We start from the raw sequence: 25134 nt of genomic DNA on the forward strand, positions 1-25134 counted from the left end.
GGACCCTAGAGAGGTGGCTCAGACATATCAGTGGCTGCTCTCGTATCTGAATGGGCAACCCTAACTGTATGATGCGCTGCTCTGTTTCTCCCAAGGCTGCAGCGTTGCTGCCTCGCTGATCCTTGATCACCAGAACGAGCAACCTCAATGTCCCCTACCTTTTTGTGCATTGATCTTCATCTGTGGCGGGCTGCCTCTACCCATTCTCGCCAGCTGGGGCCTACCCATCTCAGCCGCTGCTTGGGAGGTCCACGAACGCACTGCGCATGAGCTCTGGGAGCAAGCAGGAGCGGTAGAGAGCATTCTGACAGCTTGCCAGGCTAGACTCGACGCAGTGCAAGCTTGGCCTACGGCGAACAGGCTGTTCGCCGATCCAGAAAGCAAAAATCTCTGCACCCCGGCCGCCATTGACCCGCACAACGTCTTTAGACTGGGCCTGACTTGATTTCTGGAGAGCTGCAAGCTAAATTTACCCACCCTGCATATAATTGGATCCCAGGATCCTCGCTGTCTGAGCATGATCCAGCTAGCACTCCTGTCGGCGGCTGACCAACGGCTTGTCTATGATAATGGCGGTGGCCATGAGATCCCGCGGACCACCTGTGTGTCTGAAGCTATCGCAGCGGCGGTCGGTTGGCTAGAGGCTTGTCTGGATGCTTGTCTAAATAATTTCAATGGTTGATGTGGCGCCACTTGATTGTTTGATCCTTCCTTATCCTGACAAATACGCGCTGCGGCGCATATGAACCAATGTACTAGTATAGGGGCGGGATCTATTTGTAGTAATCCAATATGTACAATTCCCAAAGCGATCTTGAGCTGATGCAGTCTTCATGAATTATGTTATACTTTTTACCACGTGTTGTAAAAGAATTTCATATTTGACCAATCAGACTACTAAATTGTTATCATGATTCGACCAGCATATTCGTTCCTGGTTCAACCAAGTACCACGCCTCTCCCAATCCCAAGATTGCGTACTAGATATGCAAGTATTCCAGTAGTAAATTGGAAGGATCTGACTGTCATCTGCACATCGCCTAATTAGGTTACTAAAGATATAATTGAACTCATTAATGGTAAGGCTGTTTTTATAATTATAAATTAATACTAAGTATAGGAGTAATGGTCTCAATTACATAAAGAAGTTACTATAATATCTTGATTAGTTTTATTTTCACTTTCCTTTATTATAAGGCACCACTTCAAATCCCAGCGTATATCCCTTTTTTGTCTAGTAATCAAATCCACGGACTGGGGTCCGGGTAACTGAAGCCATTTCCGTGTCTATATATCTACTACAGAGTACAGAGAGTAGGACGATTTTAACAGCTCTAGGGAGAGAGCTGACGTGGCCTCCATACCGTCCACCTGTAATATCACCTCTCGATGAGCTCTATAAGTCATGGACAAGCGCCTTCAAATGCTTCTGTATTTGCAAAAGTCAAACTGGGCATGTAACAAGCCAGCCAGTTCATATTATCATCGCCCTGTTCTATGTCTCAAAAATCAGGCCACCTCTGCATAGCAGGTCAGCATTACAATCGTGCCCGGGTCTTTTAAGAGTAATTAGACTCAGTTACCTCCAAATAAAAGTGCCGTTACTCTAGTACAGATTTCGACAATCACGAAGCTGAAATTCTACTAATAAACCATCTTCGCATGACTACCATGGCCTTGTGCTAAGCCCGCCCTGAAGTTTCTGCTGAAGCCTAACATCTGTGATTGCTGTTCCATCTAGGCCGGGGCGCTCCTCATCATGGGGAACTACGAAACAACAAAACTGATAAACTTCTTTCCCGTGTTCAGTTTTTTTTCAAATGCCACCGATAGCCAATAAAATCAGAGGGTCTGACTGTTGAGATGCTACGGCCGCCGGCCTGCAACATATAGTAGGGGACAGGGAGGGCACCATACGCCATATATTGTGCCTGTTTGTGCTCGAGTGCTAACAACGCATTTGCTAAACATATCAAATACATTGCATTTTGCTTTGTACTTGAGTTGAAGTAGCAAACATCTTACCCTCACGCTCGTATTTCTGAAGGGCCTTAATCTGTATATAGGCCGAAGTAAGACAGGCCGAAAGTGGCAAATTGTAGCAAGATTATACCTATCAGGTTTAACCAAACAGAAGGACTGTTCGTAAAGGCGTGTCGAGGCTTATAATCCACATCAAGGCACCCATCAAGTGGCTGACCAAGTGGACTATTGTCTGGTGAGCCAGAGGTAGCACTCCTCTACGGTTTAAGGGTAAGGTCAGGTAAAGATAACCAGGTCTGAACCTATGAGTACTCTTACACAAGACCCTTCTGGAGGAATTGAACTTACTGTGATCCTGAGATAACTGAATGCTTAGCCCCCTGTTACAGGGGAATATGTTGGAGCTGACTGTTGTCCGTGCTTTAGATCCAACATCATCTAAAAATATTTTTTGACCATTTAATTCCACTAACCATACCGTGAAGGGGAACACTGGCCTGTGCTTCCACTTTAGGTCAGAGGCTGCTGGCTGCATAACATACCCCCATTGGCCCAATTTCTGCCAGGATCATTACTCCAGCCAGGTGCCGACCCAGAATCTATAGTCCCTGAGCCACGCATATGGTATGACGGGGGTTTAAACTTAATATAGGCATATATGGCGTCCACGAGGTAGGTGTCTAGCAATCTATTACCCACCCACTAAATATAAAAGATCTTTACTGTTGACGCTGCTTACAATGGGAAAAGTGTCGGGCTCCGCCAGCCCAATGCGCTGAAAATATAAGGAAAGCTGTAGCCAGTGTGCCTTTGTCAAGGTGAAATGTGGCAAAGAAAAGCCAACCTGTGCCCGTTGCCAGAATCGCGGCCTTCGCTGCAACTACGAGCTCTCCCACCGTGCCGGGCGACGCCCAGCGTCCTTCCAGGTGCTCTTCTCAGATACAGGAGTTGGTACGCCGATGCAGCTCAGCGCTGTCGCTACTCCCGCTACCTCCTCTACTGTCTCTGCCCCTGAGGACCGAGGCGAGGGGAAAGGAGACAACCCTGTACAGATCTTCAGCTCACTACCCAGCCCTCTGGATAAGATCTCTGGACTCTTGGTGCAGTCACCATAATTGTTCAATCCTCCAGAAGTGGGAATGCCCCATAATTTGGACACGAATTCCTTCTCCTTTCCCTTCTTACTAGGCCTACAGCCTCCACCTACACCTGACGCAATGCTAATGGACCTAGTTGACTCCCATGAGTCGTGGCCTGCAATCGACAGAGTGTATAACCAACCTGATTCAAGTCTCAAATCTTTCACCGGTAACTGATGCTGTGATGGCCTACCAGGTAGTGGCGGTTGTTGTTCCCGGGTAATATTGACTGTCCTGGCAAGGGCACAGAACAGCAGCCCTTGTCAATTGTAGGCCAATGCCCTCTTTGAGGATGTCCCGATTCCAGCACAAGAGGAGATGAACGTCAACCACCCAATTATCCACGTAGCATCCTCAGTGCTCGAATGTCCCTGTCTGCAGACAAATCATCAGCTCTGCTACCTGCTAGTCTTCGCCGCTATGGACATCTTGGCTCGCCATGTTACTGTAGCTGCCTCAAGGCCGGCGGAAGGCGAAGATCGGCTGTCGCGCGCAAGCCTAGTCTTTGGGGAGCTTCATCGCGTCCTCTACTCTATAGAATCGTTGTCTCAGCATTCCCGCCGCCACCTGCCTCCTCGTCGTTCTTCTTCTCCCCCTTCCTCGTTCAGCAGTCCTCGACACTCACCCGCTCCACTCCCTCCAAACTTTGGAGATTTGCTTCTATCTATGGACCCTGTTTCTGTGGGCACCGCCATGTCCATCAACCTATCCACGACGGATCTCACTTCGAAGGTTCACGAAGACGAAAATCATTTCCAGCTCGAGGAGAACAGCGATCTATCCGACTTCACCTTCTGGTCACACAAGGCCAAGCTCCAGCGAGAATTTGAGCGCGTCCGAGACGAAATCAAATCAATCATCCGCACTGAGTGAGACTCGGGGAACTTGGAGCTCAAATACGCATCCAATACGCTAGAATTACCATCCATAGACTAGGTCAACGCAACACTAGTTAGACGATCTTGCACCTTTTGCGTGATCTGCCCGAATCCTGATTTTCGTTCGTGAACGTCGGCTGTTGAACACGCATAGTAGAGGCCAACCAGAATTTATCTTGGTCGGGCTGGGGACTTCTAGTCCTCTTTCACTCCCTCGTCATTTGTCTGGATGCCTTACCACAACAGCCAGGGGCTTTACGTTACTGGAGCTAGTTACACTACTCGCCGGCGTCTGATCTTAACCCTTTGCAAGGACATGTTTTGCAAATCATGTGGAAATCCCTCAGACGTTTGATTGTAGACATTACTACTTTAGATAAATAAATGGTGAACGGGAACCTTTGATTGCCCTCTTCGACACAATCTGTGACACAGAATGTCTGAATTTCCCGTGTTCATGCTGGATTGGTTTTCATCGGGCAATTTTGAGACGGGTGTTGGGCTGACGAGCCTGTTATCTCGTAGTCGGAAAGTAGTATCACTATTTTAGGGTTAATCCGTTACTGGACTACTAACGCTCTTCCATCCTGCGCCCAAATCACCACACCTGAACTGCTGCAGTCATACTTTGACATCAAGAGGGTCTTTCTCATTGCGCTGTTTATATTTGAGGTCGGTTCATTGGTTTGCGGCGTAGCGCCGACATCTACTGCGCTGATTGTGGGACGGGCTGTAGCCGGGTTGGGCAGTGCAGGTATATTCACAGGTGCGCTGGTCACGATCGCGCATGTTGTCGAATTGGATAAACGTTCCCTGTACTTTAGTCTGATCGGGGGCGTCTATGGACTGGCGTCCATCATTGGGCCTTTGGTGAGTCTTCCACCCCTGCTCTAATGCAGACAGTTCTCGACTAATAATTGCTTTCAATAGGCTTGGCGGCGCTTTCACAGATAAGGTGACCTGGTGCTGGTGTTTCTATATCAATCTACTGCTGGGCGGCGTAGCGGCCGTCGGTCTGCTGCTTCTCAGGCTGAAGCCACAGCGGCAAAGCCAAAAGACCTGGAGGAAGATATTCTGGAGCCTTGATCCCATCAGCACCGTCATCTTCGTTCCGTCCATTGTCTGCCTCCTCCTCGCGCTTGCGTGGGGTGGTACAACTTGCCCCTGGTCGAATGGCCGCAACATCGCCCTCTTTGTCGTCTTTGCCCTAAGTCTAATCAGTTTCTGCGCGCTGCAATTGTACTTGAGGGAGGATGCGACTGTGCCCGTCTCTATCGCCCGGCAACGGACCATTGCATGTGCCTCACTATTTGAGTTCTGCGTAGGCGCATCCTTTTTTATTTTCATCTACTTCGTTCCGATTTTGGTATGTCATTCCCCTGCGACGCCAGCCCATATCAAATCCTAGTATGAATACCTACTTTGCAACACCAGTGCTGACTATTTCTCGCGCCGCTGCAGTTTCAGGCGATTAAAGGTACCGACGCTGTTACAGCGGGCGTGGATCTCCTGCCGCTTATTCTGTCAGAAAACGTGGCCATTGCCATCTCAGGTGCGCTCGTCGCCCAAGTCGGCTACTTCGCACCCTTCTTTATAGCCAGTGCGGTCGTCATGTCTGTAGGCGCGGGGCTCTGTCTGCTCCTCGACTTGCACACGTCCACTTCGAAGTGGGTGGGCTACCAGTTTCTCTACGGGTTTGGCGTAGGTCTAGGCTCTCAACAAGGCACGGTAGCTGCCAAGGCAGTTCTCCCCTTCAGCGACGTCGCCGTGGGTACGGCCGTGGTAGTATTTCTCCAAGTGCTAGGTGGCTCGATCTTTGTCCCCGTGGCGCAGAGTCAATTCACCTCATGACTCGTTGCTAACCTTCTTGAGCTCAAAATCCCTGGCATCAGTCCAGAGAGTATCATCCATGCTGGGGCAGCGGCGCTTCGAGACTTGGTGCCTCAAGAGAGCCTACCACAGGTGCTCGTGGCGTATAATCATGCTATCATCAAGGCGCTCAGGGTGGGTGTTATCACGGCGTCGATTAGTCTGCTCGGTGCAGTGGGGGTAGAATGGAAGAATATGAAGAAGCCAAAAGGCAAGACACTAAGGAGGTTCTCCAAACTCATAAAGTCAGCACAGGCGAGCAAGGCGCTGTACTCGCCAAGCGAGTGGCCCGCGAACGCGGCACCTTGTTGGAAGAGACCGCGGGCTTTGAGCGCACTTGATTCGGCTATGTTCATCAGACTGATCGCCAGCTGTGCAAACTGTGTCGAGAACAAGAGTCCATTTGGTTCCTCAAAGGTGATCGAACTTGATGACTCACTCAAACCATCAACGACTGGTACTGTGATTTCGCGTCCATTGATGACTTCAGTGCGGGCGAGAGCAAGATAGTTTGCTCGGATTTGACGACCTTTCGTGGTCCCGAAATAGACTGTGAGACTTTTGGGATTGTTGCGGACAATGTTCAGCAGTGAGAATCCTTGTGGACTTATCAGTGCCGGGTCTAGAGAAAAGGCGATGTCAGACATTCTTACCATAAAGCTCAAACAGGTAACGGTGTCCTCTGTGCCACGCCGATTTGGCAGATCCATCAGTTTCGTAGATTGCCATACCCATTTCCTTCTTCTGACTGCCTTGCCCACAGAATGGATAGGCTGTCGGAGCCTGCTCCACCTCAGCTGCTGCGCTGAGCACCTTTTAGGTTTGTAGCTCATTCCACACCTGAACCTCAAGTGCCATATTTCCAGAAATCATCCCTTGGTGCTGCAGTTCGATGCGCAGGCGATCGCCACCACGAACAACATCCTCGAATGTTGTAGACCACCGGCAGAACTTGGCGCAGCCCGTTTTTGCCAAGTGGTCTTCAATCATACTTCGAACAACGGCAGACGTATTCATCCCATGGACAATCGTTGTCGACAAGCCGGCAAAGCCTGCGAATAAGGGGAGACGTGGATCGGATTATGATCTGTTGATAGAGCTGAATATTCTAGGCCAAAGTCCGGCACTTGAAGGAATTATGGCTCAACATTATGCCATCCAGGATGCTCGAGAGGATGTATTTTTCGCCATGGAGAGCCGTGGCGCTGGAGGAAATCGATAACTGGGTTTCCGGAGCACGATCCATGCGAAAATGAGACATTTCCAATGCAAGAGTCTGACTCTCTCCCATTGACGACAAGGGACACCGCACCACTAGTATTCAAAGTGAACATCTTGCTCGATTGAGACGTGATCCTGAATAGGAGAGTCTTGTCAAGAAGCTCTGGACACTTTGCATCTGGCTTGAACCACGGTCTGCTTCGTAGTAAAACCACTGCTTTCGGGGAGTCCAAAGGTAGAGCCCACTCATTGGCCTCTGAGGATGGGAAGCTCTGATGATGATGGGGAAATTGACCTTGTATGAGGAATTCAGACGTGATTTTCATGATGGATGCCTCTTCCCGTTTAATCACCACGGTAACCTCGACCAGTTTTCCCAGTGGCTTTATTGTTACCGCGGTAATGCGTAATGTTGTCTTCAGTAGATCGCCAACGCGAAGCGGTTCCATACCTGGGACGGGTTCAAAGGTGTTCGAGATGTGCAACAAGCGAGAAAGGTCCCCCCCTAGTCCCGGGCTTAGAAGTGACCTTAATAGCGCCTCCCAGGCAACAATGATACCAACATCAAGGGAGGCCATGTTGAGAACATGTGGACGAACCTAATGACCTTTGGCCCTCGATATCAGAGAGACAAAATTAAGTACAACTTGGGAAGAGAGTACAACGGGACCCGTGGTGAGCTTTACACCAATCGAATCTTTAGTCGGCTCTTCAGCATCGACGGACCAACAAGACGCATAGAATCGTCTCAACTTTGCCTCGCTATCCTGGGTAGTATCGTGCAGTGTCCGCTGGCTCCTGCGCACTATAGCTCAAGGTCGAAGCTGAGGGCTGATGTAAGGTGTTTAGGTCCTCGAAGATCGAAGCGGATCAGGCTGCCATCGGTAGACGCAAGTGAAAGGGTAGAGTGAGCGTCTGTCTGACCTGGAATATTGGAGAAAAGAGAGAGAGAAAGACAGCCGCTCCTGGCAGACGGGCACTGAACAGTCACCCTGTCCCCAGCACGAAGGAGGAATGCAGCAAGCACTCGATTTGGTCGTCGCTGGCGATCGACAAATACAGTCTCCTCATTGAAGCAGGCGCTCAGCCAATGATCTACCAATACCAAGTACATCCAGAAGCAAACGGCTCCCGCCATTGGGCAGTGGTTTCGTGAAATGATAGTCTACTTGGATTCCCAGCTCTGTTGCATGACTCGATATGTCAGCAAAGTCCAACCGAGTCGAGAGGCCACTGCCCGGAATGTCTAGATGAGAACTCTCTCCATCAAGCTCGAAATTGCAACTAATCGAGACTATGGGTCTCATTGCGTCCACAATTTCATCATGAATCCTGTTCAGAATATCGGCTGCAGACTCGTCGACAGCGGTCGAAAGTCGAGCCACCACTGGACCATGAATAATACGGACTCGCTCTGGGTCCTGGTCAATGACAGATTCCAATTTCTTCATTTGCCACAGAGAGTCTTTCTTGAACCAGGTCTCGAAGTTTGCATCAAGTACAGGTATGAAGTTGACAGGCTTCTGGCCCCGTCGCTTGAACAGGCTCATGAAGAAGGCGACATCTTCCGGGTAGAGAATGTCAGTTATCATGGCAGGACAGACGGTGAAGAGCTTCTCTGGAAAGTCAGACGGGTTTAAGGAGCCGTCCAGACAGTGCTCGTCTACCACGTTGAACCGCTCCCGGATTCGATCCATCAAGTCCACAAAGAACGCTCGATAGGATCCATGAACCCATCGCTTTTGCGGGTGCATATACATCAAGGCAATAACCCGTTGCAGGCACTCCGCGTATGTCATATCCTTCAGCTGGACAGTACTTCCTAGACTGTTGACTGCGAACCACGGCTTAGCGTAATCGCTATTCAGTCGAGAGATGATCTTGGTGCGGCATTTCTTCAATATTTGCATATATTGCTCCCCGTCCTTGACATTGAACAAAGATCTATCCAAAATAATCCCAGAGCATCACGGCTCGGTTCGCAATCTTGTGGATCGGTTCACCCATTTCTGACCTTACGGTGATCATACCACCAGCCGGTCCTGAATATGTTTTGTGCCATTCTACGTCAGTCACCCCTTGCATTTGAGCAATCAAAGCCTTGACAGCGTTGGACGTGTGGGCCTCTTTAGCAACCATCATGCGACTACCAAGCAAGACTTCATCCACAGGCATTCGAGGGTAGCCCCAGGTCTCAGCACATTCGCCAGTCAGATATATCATCATACCTTGACCATCGCCGAAGCCACTGCCGATGATCAGTGCGACGTTGGTATACTTTCGGATAGACCCATAAGTCTTGACGAGAGGCTCATGTAGGTCGTCGTAAGAATGATGGCCACCGGCCCTTCCGCCCGTCCATGGAGCAAAACCGGAGTTGAATGGTTCATTTTCGCAATGTCAAGAACTTGATGAAGGATTGAGTCCACGGACGAAGGTTTGAAAGCAATGTGCTTCAGCCCGAGCGTCTCAATATACTCTTTGGCGACCTCGGGCTTAAGACACCGGCACCAATGCAGAGTCCTCCAATGGGATACCCCTCTGCTTGAAGCCGGCGAAGGAGAGGGATTTGCCACGAAATAGCTCTCGGGTTGGCATAGATCACGTTGCAAGTGATGCCTCGAGCTTTTGGCATCGATGCAACAAGCTCTTCATGGCCTGCTGGAGACCCTGCGGTTGCGAGCTCAACGTGATACCCAGCATTCATGATACAAGCGACAAAATTCGGTGCGCTCGTGGTCGGTGTCATTTCTGCAACCATGACCGGTGGAGCCCCTAGAGTCGAACACATGCGTGTTATTAACCGAGTCCGGCCGGATTCATCGGTGATGAACCTTGGTCCGTAGCATTTAGCCCAGTTCTCATTCATGATCGGTGGCTGGGGAGAAAAGAGTTCATGTTTGCCTCCCACGCTGTGCGATGGGGCCATCGACTCTGAAGCGAGGATATTCGGCGACCTGACCCAGTGAGATGATCATGCGCCAACAGACTTGTTTACCCGCCCAAAGTCTAGTATATGCGTGGTGGATGTGCGCATGCATGTCTTGGCCCAGTCGACAGGTTCGCACAATATTGCCCGAGCCAGGATCGGTACGCAGTCATCGCGCAGATAAAGATGGATGTCTTCCCCAGTGTAGGTATGATATATAGGGATGGTGAAGTCGAGCCTCTTGAATAAGCCAGCAGAGTCAGGGCGCTCGCAAATACGACGATAAGCCTCATATACATGAGGCGAATGAAAGGCGGCAGATATTGGTAGGAACTGGCAGTCAAGAACTGGGAGTCTATCAGGGTAGGGGATTCTGTTCTGATTCGTGTTGATCGTAGTACCATGCTGTTCCAGAATCATTCCTTCTCATCTTCACTCAAATGAAAGTTACATTCACGCAGGACCCGTTCCACAACCTCCTTCTTCATCCCACACACACTGAGCATCGATGTCGCACCGCTCAGGCAGTTGCTTTTCTGGTGCGGTTTGCCTTAATGACTTTCCCAACCTAGCCAGAAAAGCAGCTTCATCGCAACATCAACCGCGCGCAGGAAGACCTCCCAACTGCCTGAGCCTGATACGGCAGTGCAACGATTATTCCCTGAGAGTGTCCCGTCGTCCCTGTAAGAGCATCTCGAAATTGACCTGGATGCAGTCCCAACACGTGGCAGGCCACGCAAAAATGAGCGAAGCTAAGAAGCCCGTTTATTGGAAAGCTGACAGGGGCGGTTGCGAGGAATGTCGCACTGGGCGCAAGTTCTGGCTGCTGGAGTCATAGTATGAGATCGAACCCATGGGTTGCCAAGATATCTGAATAGATATATTACTGTATTTAGATTATATTTTCCTACTTAGATAGTTTATAATACAGTATTTAAATACAGTATTTTATAAGCTATGTAGAGCACTGCTTATTGAAATAATGATATACATAACTGGGTTGTTTTGGGTTATTTAGGTTGGCTTAAATTAGTTGCTAAACCCATGGGCGGTTTACTGTTCAGGTAACCCACCCCAAAACCCGCGTGGGCGGATCAGCTAGGCCTGAAAACCCGCCCCAACCCGTGGTTTAACAAGTCTAGACAGAACAGCTCAAAGGAGCGGAAGATCTTGTTGCTGATTATAATAGGAATCATCCCTTTTAGTTATATAGCGCCGAGGTCGGCTTTTTCTTTCCGGGGGCACTTTGTTGCCCTATCCCAAAGACGACGCGATGCCCGGACAATGCCCGTGACCTAGGAGATCGGCTGGCGCAGAACTATAAATGATATCACTACCGATAGCTTTAGAGAACACAATAATCAATAATACTTCATACATTTGATCAAACTTTGCTCATTGCAACAATTCACCCTGCACTAGCACAGTCATCATTAACATGATCCGGATAGCACAAGCAGTAAACCCATAATAAGCGCCACCTTGCCCGTAGAAATGTACATGGCCGTCTTAGCTCCATCCGTCATTATAACCTCCTCTCCCTCGCCGGACTCCTCGCTTTCTTCAAGCTCCTCCCGTGAGGGCTCAACAACCGCCGAATCAGTCCAATACCCAAGCTCATTACACTCCTCCCGATAATAGCGAACAAGGTCGGGCACTCCGAGCTCTTTTTCAGCATCAACACATATCCAACACCCCCTCAGCCGCCGCAGCACTGGCAAACTGCACATGCATTCGCCCGCCGTCCGGTTCAGCAGCACACTCCCCGAATATGCAGGGTCAGCGCGGGCCCATGGAATATCATCCTCATCGATATCGAGCGGCGTCAAACCACAGTCGTCAATCTGTCCGCGGATAACGCCGCAAACGGAGGCGCAACTACTAGACACTTTATCCCCGGGACCCGGATCAGCAGGTCCCGTCGCCGACGACGGCATCGCGCTGCGCGTGGTACTCGGGTACGCCAGCGTCTCATTCGCAAAATACCCCCACTCCGTACAATCCGATTTGTACCGATCCATTGCGCGCCTATCATCTTGCAACATCGGCAAAGAATTCGAGAACCGGTACCCCGAGAGACAGTTGTTGCATTCAGGCAGGATGTGCACGCCCTCGATGCAGAAGCATCGGGCCTGCGTGGCGGTTTCGAGGAATGATGTATGGGGGCCCGGGAGGACGTAGGGCTTTGTGTAGAACTCTAGACCAGTGATGTTGCGATATTTGCTTGGGGGCACGTCGGTGCCGCTCTCGGTTGTTGGTAGTTGGGGTAGGAAGCAGTCGGAGAGGAGGGAGGTGAGCGGGTTGCATTCTGTCTCGCATTGAGCGAGGGTTCGCGCGGCGAAAGAGAGGAAAAGTGGGAGGAAGAACATGGCAAATCCGTTTGCCTTGTTGGCTTCTATGCAATCGAGCAAACTCGCACTGCATCTGTAGCCTGGAGGCCTTTTATATATGCTAAGCAGAGCCTCTCCAGCCTTTGACAACCCCGATCAGATGCTCAGCCAAGGCCCTGCCAAGGAGTGTACCGAGCCTCCAACCCACCAACAATGTTTTTACAATCTAGTCGAATACGAGGGCGCCAATGAGTTGAGTTTAGGGGCTGAAGCAATCACAGATGTCAGAGCCTTATCGCAGGTCTCAAGGAACAAGAAGGCTCTTCCAGAGTTTCAAGGCCTTATACCTTGCCTGTTATATGTCACCGAGCCATATGCTAGATGAAGAACCGGGGGGCACTCATGATTGCTAATCGGCAACTGAGGCTTTGGCGCCTGGGTCTCGCAAGCAAGATCCAGTATAGATACTGCCTCCATATGCATTACACCTCAGGGTTTGTCGCACGGTTGGCCCGCACTCTGGATTGTAGGGAGCTACTCCTGAATGACCATGAGTATGGAACAAGGGAGCCGAAGAGCCTCTTCTGAGAGTCTCATTCCCTAAGCCAAGAGAGGCTGCGCCACGACGCTTTGGCTCTCAGCATGCTCGTCCATCGAGCCAAGCACCAATAGTCTGCAGCGTCGACACCAAGGATCGAGTTCAGATAGGTCGTCTGCAGATACAAGGGTTTTCATCCTTCTCGCTTGAGTTTGAAAATAATAAAGGCAGTTCCCTCCTGGCACTTGTTGAACATACCTACCGGGTACCTGTTTCCATATTCAGACCTTTTCAGATTCTTACTATATATAATGCGGTATATAAGTCATAACATGGATCTCTGGGTGATGTCCTCGCTCTTGGCTATAGCCACCGCGACCACATTCGAGAAGCATGACTCACCCACCGTGCTCTTAGCACCGGCATTCATCGAGGCACGTATCCTCCTGATCCCCGCGTCCTGACGAACTAACAAAAACCAGCAAGGTGGCTACTGGATCAACATCTCTGTGGGGACGCCGCCACAACCTCTGAGCATGCTGTTTGACGTGAACGCAGTGTCCTCGACCCTCATGTACCCAGTCCTAGCACAGCCGCCGTGCACGGAGGAGTGCCAACAGAACCTGCAATTTGGATCGTTTGACCCCTCGCGGTCATCGAGCTACAAGTCGCTCGAAGACGGACCCGATGCTTGGGGGAGTGAGATGTATTGGTATCAAGAGGGCTTGGAAACCCTGACGATTGACAGAAAGCAGGCGGAGGGGCTCAGGTTCCGGCTCGTTCCTCTCGCCGATGAGTTTTCAGCTGGTCTGCCCTCTCTTCCAGCTCCCCACCATACCGTCTGCGGAGTCCCTGACGATTGCAGTGAACGAACTGGCGTGGCGTGCCCTGTATAAAAGCCTTGTGCGCCAAAGATTGATAGTTTCCTCTTCTTTCAGTGCGTGGAACACGCCCGCGACCAGCGACGCAGGAATCCTACTTGGCGGAATCAACACGGCCAAGTACCACGGGCCCCTTCACTGTTTCCCCATGGGCCTGCGCCCCGCGGGACTGGGGCCCCAGGTGATCCTACCCGTCAGCGGAATCGAGGTCCAGCTCGGAAACGGCCCCTCTGTAAGCGACACGCCACTCAGCTACGACTTCCCCGAAGGCCCCTTTAGCGTCCGCACCGCGGACAAGAGGAACACCGTAACCTCGGTCCCGCGCGATGTCATCATGCAGCTATACCAGGATCTGGAGATTGAATGGGATAGTTTCTATAGCCGGACTCTGATCCCCTGCTCGCGACGGACGGAGAACCACATCCTCACATTCGCCATTGGAAACACGACTATCTCCACGCCCTGGGCGGCGTTCATCTCCGACGCCGACTTCAGCTCGGACCCGAGCGATATGTGCTCGTTTGACATCCACCCCATGGACGAAGAAAACAGTGACAACTTGACCGGCGAGCTAGGCTTGAACATCGTCCAACATATGTACCTTGTCGTCGACCACGACACGGAAATGGCGTGCGTCGCCCCGCTGAATCCGAATCCTGGACCAGATGAGATTCTGGAAATTGGACCGCAGCTTCGTGTTCCAGATGCTGTTGGCGAGTTTCCGAGCACTGTAACGAGGTACGCGCCTCCGACTCCGTTGGTTACTACGGTGGATTCAATGCAAGGTGCTGTCAGGACGGCTGTTCCAGCTGTGGCTGTGGCTGGCATTGCAGGGTTGGCATTTGTGCTGTGATGTTTCGTGAAGTGTATTGATACGGAAATGTGAGGCCACGTGATCTCTGGTAGATTGACCGGACATCGCCTGTTTCTAGAAGGTTCCTACCCTCTGTATATATATAGTGGGGGAGAGAGGAATACACACAAAGGCAGCAATGAAGGAATCTATTGTCAACAAGATAGGTGTCAATCGTCATATGGCATCCGATCCTTAGTAGGCTACGTTGGTGTAGTTGATGCAGTTTCCTCCTGCCCTTTCTCCTCTGAGCATATTCCACAACATGTATAGTATCAAAGAAAATGTCCACGCAACTAATCATATTGATACGGAAACATCATGTGACCTTCATCATGTACACCAGGTGTACACGATGAGCTGTGGAAGCATGAAGGAGTCTGGTATTCAGGGGTGCGGATGCACGGTGACTAGGGATGTCAACCCGCACTGGCTGCAGTGCGGTGCGGGTTGGGAAAGCTAGACTTATTAAACCACGGGTTGGTGTAATGGGACGTATTTAGATGTATCTTCCTATCTAGACGTGCCGACGTACAAGAAGGAATCGCTGGAAAGGAGAAAGGAAAAAAGGGATTGCTGTCATGAGGAAGTAGGGTTGTCAACCTGCACCGCAACCCACAGCAGTGCAGTGCAGTGAGTGTTGCAAAATTGGCAGTCCGCGCGGGTTGCGGGTTCTAATAGGGGAATCCGTGCGGTTTGCGGGCCACCGCTGTCAAGGTGCAGGCTCAGGAATATATTCAGACCGGAATAACGGAGTAGATACAACAGGCAGGCTACAGAGTCAGGCTATCAGACAGGTGCATAGACAAGACAAGACGTAGCTCGAGGTTCCGATTTGGATCAGAGTCGGAGCTCCAGAAATCTCAGCTAGTCGGCGGTCAGCAGCGGCAGAATCAAGGCTCAGGATGAGGTTCGGGCTGGCCCGTGACAACCGCGCGGGTTAGAAAATAAATAAAAATGTCGGGGCATACTGTCCAATAGCATCGCCTGCCCCGAGGGGTTGAGTTTGCTTAGTCATAATTTATTAAGCCAGATATTCAAAGGCGGCCACGTCGGCCATCCAATAATAACAATGGTCCGTCCCATTCCGCAAAAAATACATAAAAATGCGGGTTGTACCCAACCCCCACCGAGTACATCCCTATTAGGAAGCCTACAGGTGGCTCACCGCCTTCAAAACAACGTTGGCCTTGGCCGAGTCACTAGGTCTAAGGTTCTTGTATGGGCAAGGACCCATAACAGTTGGGGCGGGTTTTTAGGGTAGGTAACCTGAACAATAAACCGCCCATGGATTTAGCAAATAATTTCAACCCAACCCAAATAACTCAAAATAACCCAGTTATGCAAATCACTGCTTGAGTAGGCAATGGTCATAATATCTAAATAAAATACTGTATTAGAATACTGTATTATATTTTATCTAAGTAAACAAATATAATCTCAATACAGTAATATACCTATTCAGATATCTCGGCAACCCAGCGGGTTGCTCCGCCGGGTTTTGGGGCAGCCAAAAATATCCATAACCCAATGGATTATTAGAAGGTCTAACCCAACCCAATTCTTGGCGGGTCGGGGCGAGTTTTGCGGGTTGTGTTTAACAAGTCTAGGAACAAGTGGCTATTCGTCAATCGCTCTTAAGAGCCAAGATTTAAGGGATGTGGAGTGGACTTGGCTAGTACGACCGCAGCCCGAAGATAGCTCTTGGCTAGTATCGTATCCATGGCTGCATATAAATTCCAACAGACCAGTAGTTATAAATTATTGTTACGAATACCTCGGTACTTGTCTTCTGGAATTGTAATCTCTGTCCCACAGATCTGCTTGCCAATGTCTCGACGGGGCCGCTGGGTATTATTGACTGGGTGACTGCGGGCTACGTTCCTATTAAATGGGGTCAAACAATGTTCCGACTTTCATGTTCGATGAATTCAACTTAGGAGATCAGGGGTATTGTGGGGGGTATGTGTTCAGATGATCTTGAGGTGTTGAACCATTTGGTATCCGGAACTGCGTTCAGTCTGGGGATTAACGGTTTATTAACTCACACCCCGTCTTATGAAAGATGATCCAACGGACTTCCTAAGGCAGGTATATTTTTCGAAGAGCCTGGGTCTCTGAAGGACGGGAATGCCAGCGCATTTGTGGACGTGCCATGGGGCACACGGAAGCTACCAAAGTGAATCTTTAATCCCTCTACACTTGATCCAAGACTCACACCATCCGAGAAGGATTGCCTCTAGGACCCAAAGTCCATTTTCTCCAACGGGCACAAAATCTCTTGGACTTCGAACCAGTGCGGGACTTGCCAAGACCAATACGAGAAACCACGAGCACTGGACATCTCATTTGCTATCAAACTAGACTTGGGTTGCTCTCCAATTGCTTGCCGAGATGTTTAGCGCCTTGACATAGTCTGGGCGGGTAGTGTGTGGCATGGTAGCAACAAACAGGGTCTAATGAGGTTGAGGCAGAAGTGCGGCTTATAATGGTAGAGTCTCACAGAGTCACTACCCAACCCCTAATTCATCATACGCTGTAGCTGGCGGGCAGTCTAGCATGGCTATAGACCTGACGGTCGGACAGGTATCTGGTATCATCGCTGCGGGAGCGGTAGTCGGTACGTTGGATGGTGCTACACTGTGTGATTCACTCACTCATACTCAGGCCTGCAGCGAAGCTCGTTCTACCCAACTTATATGTTTTCCTCTTCATTGGGACCCTCCAAGAGCAGAACAATGTGGCCACTACTACCGCTATTTCGTGGTCGTCCATCAGTCGTCTACTCCACTCCTCCCACTGGCCTACCATCATAGGCAGCGACTCCGCTGCTTTAAGTGGAGTTCCCTTTCGTGTCCTATTCTTTCGATATACCGGCCTTCTGAGTACTATACTCATCTCCATTGCGGCCATTGTCACCCCTCTCGGCTTGTACGAAATCGTTGTCCCTGGTGATCCGGTAGCAGAGCAGTTTCACCACATTCCGGACGGGGGTATATTTGGGGCGGGAACATCGAGACGGAATGATAGCGTCAGTTGGAGTCGCGTTTGCGGTGGATTGAGAGAGCCATTTACCTGCCCGGATCTAACGAGAGCGCCACCCGCAAGTAATCGCTCCATTGACAGACGCATACCACAGGGGACAGTAGATCTCTTTACAGGTGGACTTTCAGCCGACAGCAGCTCTATATCGAGTATATTTGATATCCAATGGCGCTCTTGGTCGTGGATGAGGTTACTTCCTAGCGATCAGGGCAATGCCAGCAACTCCTCACTGCCACGGGACCGGTCATACAACGAACAATATCCTATCGGGACATACCGACAGGTGTCGACACTCATACTCGAAGATAGTTATCAAGTCATCGAGGGACTTATAGTCGACACAAAAAATGGAGGTGTTGGTTTTCGAAACCACAGCGCTCCATCTTTGACCACGTATGGAAGTACATGGACAGAAGACCTTTTATTTATCCAACCTGTCTCGGCCTGCATCGACACGAACCTAACATTGGATTATCGGATTCCGGAGAACGACAGACGCTCGTTAAATAGTCGCACGCCCATAACTGTCACCGATAGAGGCGGGTTTTCCGAGCTGAACACAACTTACCCGGAATGGAATCTGGCGGATGTGCAATCGAATCCCCAATTATGGGAGCGTGCGTATCAAGCCGCCTGGTTGTCCAACGTTTTTGCCATGGGCAAGTTCAATATCAGCAATGTCACCCTGGGGAGTACTCCAGATCAACCGCTCGTTTTGCACATGGGAATCTCGGTAGAAGGGAATCGGACATATCAGCTCTCTCAAACGGATCCCAATGATTGTTGGATCGACCGCCAAAATCCAGCCACTATTGCACCTAACTCGTTTGGATGCTATGCTGTGAACAGCACTGGGGGACTGCCTGATGAGGATACGTTTGAAGCTGCTCCACGGTTAATCAGTACGTTCCCCATCCCTTTTTTTTCCGTCAGGTTAAAGTGTGCGAGCTCCGATTCTAGAAACCTTGTGTGAAGGAGGTGACTTTGAATCCAGTCGTGGAACCATCGGAAATATTGCCACATATTGTACACTCGTGCTGGGGTCGTCGTTGCGGTCTGATGGGGCTGAAGAGAACTGGCCCTTCCACACCGCCGACTCAGCCTGGTCCAAGCCAATGTATTCGTGCGCCATGGCCGTGGAGGCGACTATCAAGACCGCCACCTTCAGCTACAATACAACTGACGACCTTGCGGGACTTAGAGTCGTGAATATCACAGATAAGTTCTACCAGAGTGAGACGGATTACCCCGTCTGGGGCGTCGAGAATTTGTCGGAGATAGGTGATTTCTGGATGATGCCATTGTGGGGAATTATGTCCTCTGATTCTGCGGCAAACTACTCGCCCAATGACCTCAAAACAGTGCACAAACCCTCTCTCTATCTGCCACGTATAGGCAGTTTTCCCCGTTCAAGTGGCGTCACCACGGAAAGTCATCAAAATCTGCCGGGCGCCGAGTTCGCTGACAACGGGCTCAGCGCCGTAAGTTCTATGGCAAGCAGCACCTTGGGTTTGATGGACTATACAGGTGAAGGAAATCTTGCCCTGGCGCAGCTGTGGAGTAGACTTTCAGAGTCCGCCGACTCAATGGCTAGGGTCTTGAATCTAGTCTGGACAGACTACGCCGCGAACGCGGTCGTCGGGACAAAGGGGAGCCCAGGACAGGGTCCCGGAAATGACATACTCCGGCCTGTGACGACTTACCGGGTGGGGATACGTTACCATCTCGAGTATGCCATCCCCGGGATCATCGTACTGGGGCTTCTGATTCTCACCTCAGTTCTGGATCTTGTTGCCATTGTGCTTGGTCGTGCAACACTCTCCAAGATGAAACGGTATCTGAATGCTACCTCTGTTGGGCGAGTTATGGTATCAGCACTGCGTCCCACGCACGCGACTACCAGGAATGTCGATAATGATACGCCGACTATTGAGTGGCTCGAAACCGAGGGACGGATGATCATCAGTACAGGGAAGGCGATGCAAATGTCGAGGCTCGAGCCGGGTTTCGGAGAGGTGGAGAGTCAGAACCCGCTGTAGAAAGTATGGTCTTTTACCCTTCGAGACATTTATATGGAATTAAGGTTGGTGGTATTTTGGTTTTGATCTGACGTTAATAGGGCTATTGGTTCGGAAGAGGTAATATGTATACCTATCTTCGACGAGGAGCCAGGCACTGGAATAATGGTCAAGCGAGATTTTATTTTGATCTAGGCAGGCTATCAAGTAGAAATATAATTTACCTAGAATACGACGTGGTCAATATATAACATTGCAGCAACATTCCAAAGCTGTTGATCAAAACAGTTCTTTCAACTTCCTCCAGCACTAGTGAGTCGATCCCTGTGTTTTTAGTATATCCGAAAATTTGCCCTGCAAAACGAGCATTGTCCCAAGGGAAGGTCATTTGAGACTTTATAGTCTTTCGCCCCGGCCCTCGTATTGTCAACCTTTTGTGCTTGGCTTTCACGTATCTATGCGGGTCTACGGGTCCTCAGGGATGTTCACACGATCCTTGAAATTTGTTGATAAATGAATTGAGAATGTATGCGCTGTGAGGTCTATCCTCTTACCCGATGCAACATCTGGTGATGGGGTCAAGGATGAGAATATGAAAATATTGATCCGGAAAATCGCCAACAAGGCGGTCGAGCAGAGTGATCTAGAACTATCTCGAACAGTCTTCAACCCTTGGGCGACTGGGTAGAGTATGATTTCAACAATGACCAACCCAAGCAAGATGTCCTACCTTTGCGGCTAGGCATATCCACGTTCACCTATGCTCCAGAATCCTAATACTTAATCACATTACTTCCATTGAAGAGAATGAAAAGGCAAGGACTAGGGGTAAATAAGGCACATGTAGCAAAAGAAAAAGGAGGTTTTCCGCAATGCTAAGACGCAATGGGATAAGAAGAAGGTTCAGTTGCGAGTCAACAATCCGCCCCTCAGCGCAGGGACCTCAACACCGAGAACGACCCCACTAACTTTATCAACCACAAACACGACCTTCTCTAGACTGATCCCGCCATACGTCATCCAGTCCACTGTCTGCCACGAACCACAATACTGTGTGGCAGTAGTTTGCCCCGGAAGATCTGACATGGCTGCGCCGTTAAGCGGGACGATATCGAGGTTAATACGCCATTCCTGGCGTTCAACTCTCACCTTATCCTTGTCAATGTGGCTCATGGAGTGGCGAAGGTGTGAATTTGTATTCGATTGAGCAAGGAGAGACTCAACTTCGGAGGCCGGAACTGGAATGTTTAAATCGGTGGGATAAAGACGGAGCGTGTCAGACAGAATACCAAACCCAAGGGCAAGGTATTCAGCGTCCCATATATTTTTGATAGCATCAACAATTGAGGCGTTGCCACGAGTGAAGGACGCTAAACTAAGGCCGGTTCCGTCGTCTATTTCCAGAGTCAGTTTAATTTTCTCGTCATTGTGCGTCTGAGATTTGTTAAATGGTGGCGAGGTCTTCGATGTCCAAGTTCCTGCAAATCGACGACTTTGGAAGCGTGCTTCCTCTTCAATGGCTGGAATAAATGTACCAAGGAGAGCGCGGTAAAGAATATTCATTGCGTCGACGGGCCCGGCAGTAAGTACAATAAGACCGACCCCATATTGGTCGATAGCAGCAACCTGGGCCATATAACCCATTGCACCACCAGATTTGGCGTAAATATCCACTGTGTGACTATATTTGGGAGGCAGGAGGTCTGTTGCGCGGAAAATTTCCCAGGGTCGTCCGACCAGGGTGTTGACGGAGCTGGTTGTGGACAATGGTTTGAGCCATCTACGCACGTCGCCCGGGGTGTCAAGAATGCTATGGTTGAGAATAGCACTGAGAAAGATGCTTAGGTCATTGGTGGAGGAGTAGAGACCACCGCCGCTGATATGCCAGTGTTAGCACTACTCATAATAAGAGTAAGAATGATGATACTTACGGAGCGTTGAATCCGTAGTCACTTCCCCAGCCTGATATACCTGGCGGGACAGCCGCCCGCTCCGTAGTTCCTGGGGATACGCCGGAGTTTACGAGGTTCAGAGGCTTATAAACGGCTTCGTCTAGTAGTTGCGAGTAGTTTTTTCCTGTATGGGCTTCAAGACAGAGCGTGAAGAGGGTGAATGAGAGCTGTGAATAGATCGGCCGAGAGTTTATCGGTGCCACTGGCTCTTTAGTTAGAAAGCTATTGATAATTTCTGTAGGAAACGTTAGCTCAGGCCGTTGTGGTATGGTCAGACACCTGTTTAGAAAGACATACGCTCTCTGCTGCAGTCACTATTCAGGCCCAGGACTCCGCACTCGGGATATTCAGAATCGCTGAGATGTGGTAATCCGAGACCTTCATGGAAGGAGTTGAGGAAATAAAATTCGTAGAAAGCTACCTGATCTTAGCACATATATTACATCATGACAGGAAGATGACCTTTACCGTTTGGAGGTATACCAGCCAGATGGTCAGCTAGCATTCCTAGGGTGATATTCTCCCACTGGATCTTTGACTTATTAGACCGCAATTGCGGAAGAAATTGAGTAACTGGAGTTTCTAAATCAACTCCAGATTTAAGCAGCATCAAATCGGAAAACACCTTGGATACCGAGCCAATCAGATACTGTGTATTTCCATCAATTTCGGCTGTGCCTATTGTGTTCTTCTCCGCACGGTGGTGATATTCCCAAAAAGGTCTCACATTATCCTCAGTGCCTGATGCACTATAGGGTGAGACTAGTGCTAGAGAAAAGGAAACATTCTCAACAACCCAACCAGCTTTGATTTTCCCTTGTACGGCGGAGTCTAGAATGTTGGAGAGGCTTGTTGCTGCGCTTCTTATGTGCTTTGAGTTCGCTAAATCGGTTGGGCGAGGGAGAAGGGGACCATCTGGAGGGCAGCCGGAGTAGGATGGGATCGGGATGAGCTCAGGGGCTGTTGGAAGCTGTGCTGATGAAGCTACAAAAAGTCCTGCGAAGGCAACTAAAGAAAAAAATTGCATTATGATAGCGAAACCTGAGAGAAGTGTGCGGTGCTTGATAGTAGCATATGAGGGAAATAAATGGAGGTATATATAGTGGGTATGCAGATATATGCCGACCCACTGGCTCTCCAGCCGAGTCGGCGCAACCTCCATCCTCAAGATGGAACGTCACAACAAAATCATACAAACTGACCCCTTTGTGGAGCAACATCCTTCCAAAATATGCTCTTATGACCTATGAGCGCTTGACTATCTGGACTTTCCGCATTAGGCAGGTCTCGTATTCGGAGGTGGCGAAGATCTCTAGCGCCAAGCATCCCATTAGAATACTAGCAAATACTAACTAGCGAAAGGCGAATACGAACATGAGCCAAAATGGGTTAGGGTGGTATATGTAAGGAAATGATCAGCAGATAAACGTATCTTTTGGATACCAAGTTCAAGGGATCATCAGACACTGAGATCCAGAAACATTCTGAGAAGGCCACGAAACAAACATAGTAAGTGAAGGGGAAAAAGTAAACGAGCTTGCAAGAGCGAGGGCCAGAAACCATGGAATTCTGCTACGGAGAGCTCCTTACCACTTTCTCGCTGGCCTGTGTGGTCTTAGGGTTCTAAGGCTTTTCCTGCAACCTCGCCCTTTTGTCATCGCCCTCTTCCGTATGCTAGTTGCAGCTCTGCAGTTCTCGTTTGCAGCTACACAATGTCTGATAATATCGTACCACCACCCGCGGTCAGCTCTCGCTCGTGTTGTAACGGGCGTAGGCAGTATGTTTTCAACTGGCTGTCCTGTATTCACGAGTATCACAAGCTTAGAGAAAGAAACGAAAGATAGAAGCGCAGATATCTTCCTCTTCCCTTTATCAACCTTTCCGACTTCCCGGACCTGTACGCCGAAGGATCCCTTTCCTAAGCTTCTAGGCCGCAATCCAGGCTGTAACTGATGTTGCAGAAACCTTATTTAGAACTGGGTTGAGGGCATGGCCGACAACCAAAATTCAGGCTATCTCCTTCCATCCAAAGACGGATACTTGGCGAGCTATAGCCTGTGACACGCGTGTCTTAATCCCCACCCTTCTTACCTCTGCGCTTGCCTTGAGCTGCAGCAAGATGGACACACTAACGCTATGTTGCTGTATAGTATGTGCCCCGTGATTCAAGAACAGCAGAATAAATCAGGGTTATTACTGTAGCCGAGGGCAAAATGCTTGTTTGCCAATTTGGCAGTTTTATCACGCAGTTCCTACGAGCGTGAACGGGCACCATTGAAGTAGATATTATATTTATTACTAATAATAATAATATAATTGAAGGTGCTGTGACACTCTTGAATGACATGATTACTCTCCTGCCCATCTTCCACAAGTACATACTGCTCGGTAGTAGACTTGTTAAACCACGGGTTGGGGCAGGTTTTCAGGCCTAGCTGATCCGCCCACGCGGTTTTTGGGGTGGGTTACCTGAACAGTAAGGCGCCCATGGGTTTAGCAAATAAGTCTAACCCAACCAGATAATCAAAATAACCCAGTTATGCAAGTCACTGCTTAAATAGGCAGTGATCTTTAAATCTAAATAAAATACTGTATTAGAATACAGTAATCTAAATTATCTAAGTAAACAAATGTAATCTAAATACAGTTAATATACCTGTTTAGATAAGAAGAATAAGGCGAGGAAAAAACAGTTTGTACTGGGAACAATTGTTAGTTTAGGTTGAATGGGGCTGGTGTAAGTCGTGTTCAAGTTCTAAGTATATCTTGAAGTATGTTTGACTATCCAGATTGGTTTGCACACATCACGGTGTTAACCGTGGTTGGTAAGCGAGCTGCGCATGTAAGCGAGCTGCGCACCCAACCACTTTTTTACATGCTGACGCGGTCATCTATCTTCCAACAGCCACCATGCCCCGAGTTCGCGTTAGTTCAAGCCAAAATTGCCATGAGAAGGAAGGTCGGCTCCTACTAGCTGTACAGGCTATAAAAAAAAGGAGATTATATTAATACGCGAGGCAGCACATCACTTTAATATGCCTGAATCTATACTACATACGCGACAACGCGGGACTACAAATCGCGCGGAATCTCGCGCAAATAGCCATAAATTGACTGAGATTAAAGAGGAAGTACTTAAGCAGTAGATTCTTTCTTTAGATCTATGCAGAGCAGCTCCTACAAAAGCTCATGTATAAGAAATGGCTAATATTCTGCTTGCAAAGCATGGTTCCACCCCAATCCAGACTGTCGGCCAGAAATAGGTATATAATTAAACTCAACGCCACCTGGAGCTTGAGTCTTGCTTGTTAAGGCAATACAACTGCCAGCAAGCAAAGCAAGAGAACCCAAAGGTTATTTAAGCATGGTTTAATACTATACAAGCCACAATTGAACAATACAGGATCCTACCAGATGATATCTACAACTTTGATAAGACTGGCTTTGCAATGGGCCTTTGTGCACATCAGAAAGTGATTACCAAGTCAGAATCATGTG

The 25134-nt window shown here is 49.4% G+C and overlaps 8 protein-coding genes across 8 annotated transcripts, besides 1 other annotated feature; 4 read left to right on the forward strand and 4 right to left on the reverse strand.

Moving 5' to 3' along the window:
- Positions 1–25134: part of a sequence feature (contig 1.134 1..78670(1)) that runs on past both edges of the window.
- Positions 51–445, forward strand: ANIA_07853 (uncharacterized protein; the record flags this gene model as incomplete). Its single annotated transcript, XM_676030.1, has 2 exons — positions 51–66; positions 96–445. The coding sequence occupies 2 exons, from the start codon at positions 51–53 to the stop codon at positions 443–445; spliced, it is 366 nt and encodes a 121-aa protein (XP_681122.1).
- Positions 3226–3995, forward strand: ANIA_07854 (uncharacterized protein; the record flags this gene model as incomplete). Its single annotated transcript, XM_676031.1, has 2 exons — positions 3226–3318; positions 3396–3995. 2 exons carry the CDS (start codon positions 3226–3228, stop codon positions 3993–3995), a joined length of 693 nt encoding a protein of 230 aa, XP_681123.1.
- On the reverse strand, positions 4986–7668 carry ANIA_07855 (uncharacterized protein; the record flags this gene model as incomplete). The annotated part of the gene is made up of 8 exons (XM_676032.1): positions 4986–5207; positions 5291–5306; positions 5586–5707; positions 5864–5953; positions 6019–6491; positions 6523–6652; positions 6710–6921; positions 7182–7668. 8 exons carry the CDS (start codon positions 7666–7668, stop codon positions 4986–4988), a joined length of 1752 nt encoding a protein of 583 aa, XP_681124.1.
- Positions 8158–9959, reverse strand: ANIA_07856 (uncharacterized protein; the record flags this gene model as incomplete). The annotated part of the gene is made up of 3 exons (XM_676033.1): positions 8158–9034; positions 9105–9437; positions 9580–9959. 3 exons carry the CDS (start codon positions 9957–9959, stop codon positions 8158–8160), a joined length of 1590 nt encoding a protein of 529 aa, XP_681125.1.
- Positions 11453–12388, reverse strand: ANIA_07857 (uncharacterized protein; the record flags this gene model as incomplete). The annotated part of the gene is made up of 1 exon (XM_676034.1): positions 11453–12388. The coding sequence occupies one exon, from the start codon at positions 12386–12388 to the stop codon at positions 11453–11455; it is 936 nt and encodes a 311-aa protein (XP_681126.1).
- Positions 13460–14621, forward strand: ANIA_07858 (uncharacterized protein; the record flags this gene model as incomplete). The annotated part of the gene is made up of 2 exons (XM_676035.1): positions 13460–13694; positions 13810–14621. The coding sequence occupies 2 exons, from the start codon at positions 13460–13462 to the stop codon at positions 14619–14621; spliced, it is 1047 nt and encodes a 348-aa protein (XP_681127.1).
- ANIA_07859 (uncharacterized protein) lies at positions 17181–19705 on the forward strand (the record flags this gene model as incomplete). The annotated part of the gene is made up of 3 exons (XM_676036.1): positions 17181–17241; positions 17297–18568; positions 18627–19705. The coding sequence occupies 3 exons, from the start codon at positions 17181–17183 to the stop codon at positions 19703–19705; spliced, it is 2412 nt and encodes an 803-aa protein (XP_681128.1).
- Positions 20150–22663, reverse strand: ANIA_07860 (serine hydrolase domain-containing protein; the record flags this gene model as incomplete). Its single annotated transcript, XM_676037.1, has 6 exons — positions 20150–20250; positions 20415–20442; positions 20654–21560; positions 21616–21871; positions 21934–22053; positions 22105–22663. The coding sequence occupies 6 exons, from the start codon at positions 22661–22663 to the stop codon at positions 20150–20152; spliced, it is 1971 nt and encodes a 656-aa protein (XP_681129.1).

The sequence above is a fragment of the Aspergillus nidulans genome, chromosome II, assembly GCF_000011425.1.
Source record: "Aspergillus nidulans FGSC A4 chromosome II".
In the NCBI taxonomy this organism is placed as follows: Eukaryota; Fungi; Ascomycota; class Eurotiomycetes; order Eurotiales; family Aspergillaceae; genus Aspergillus; species Aspergillus nidulans.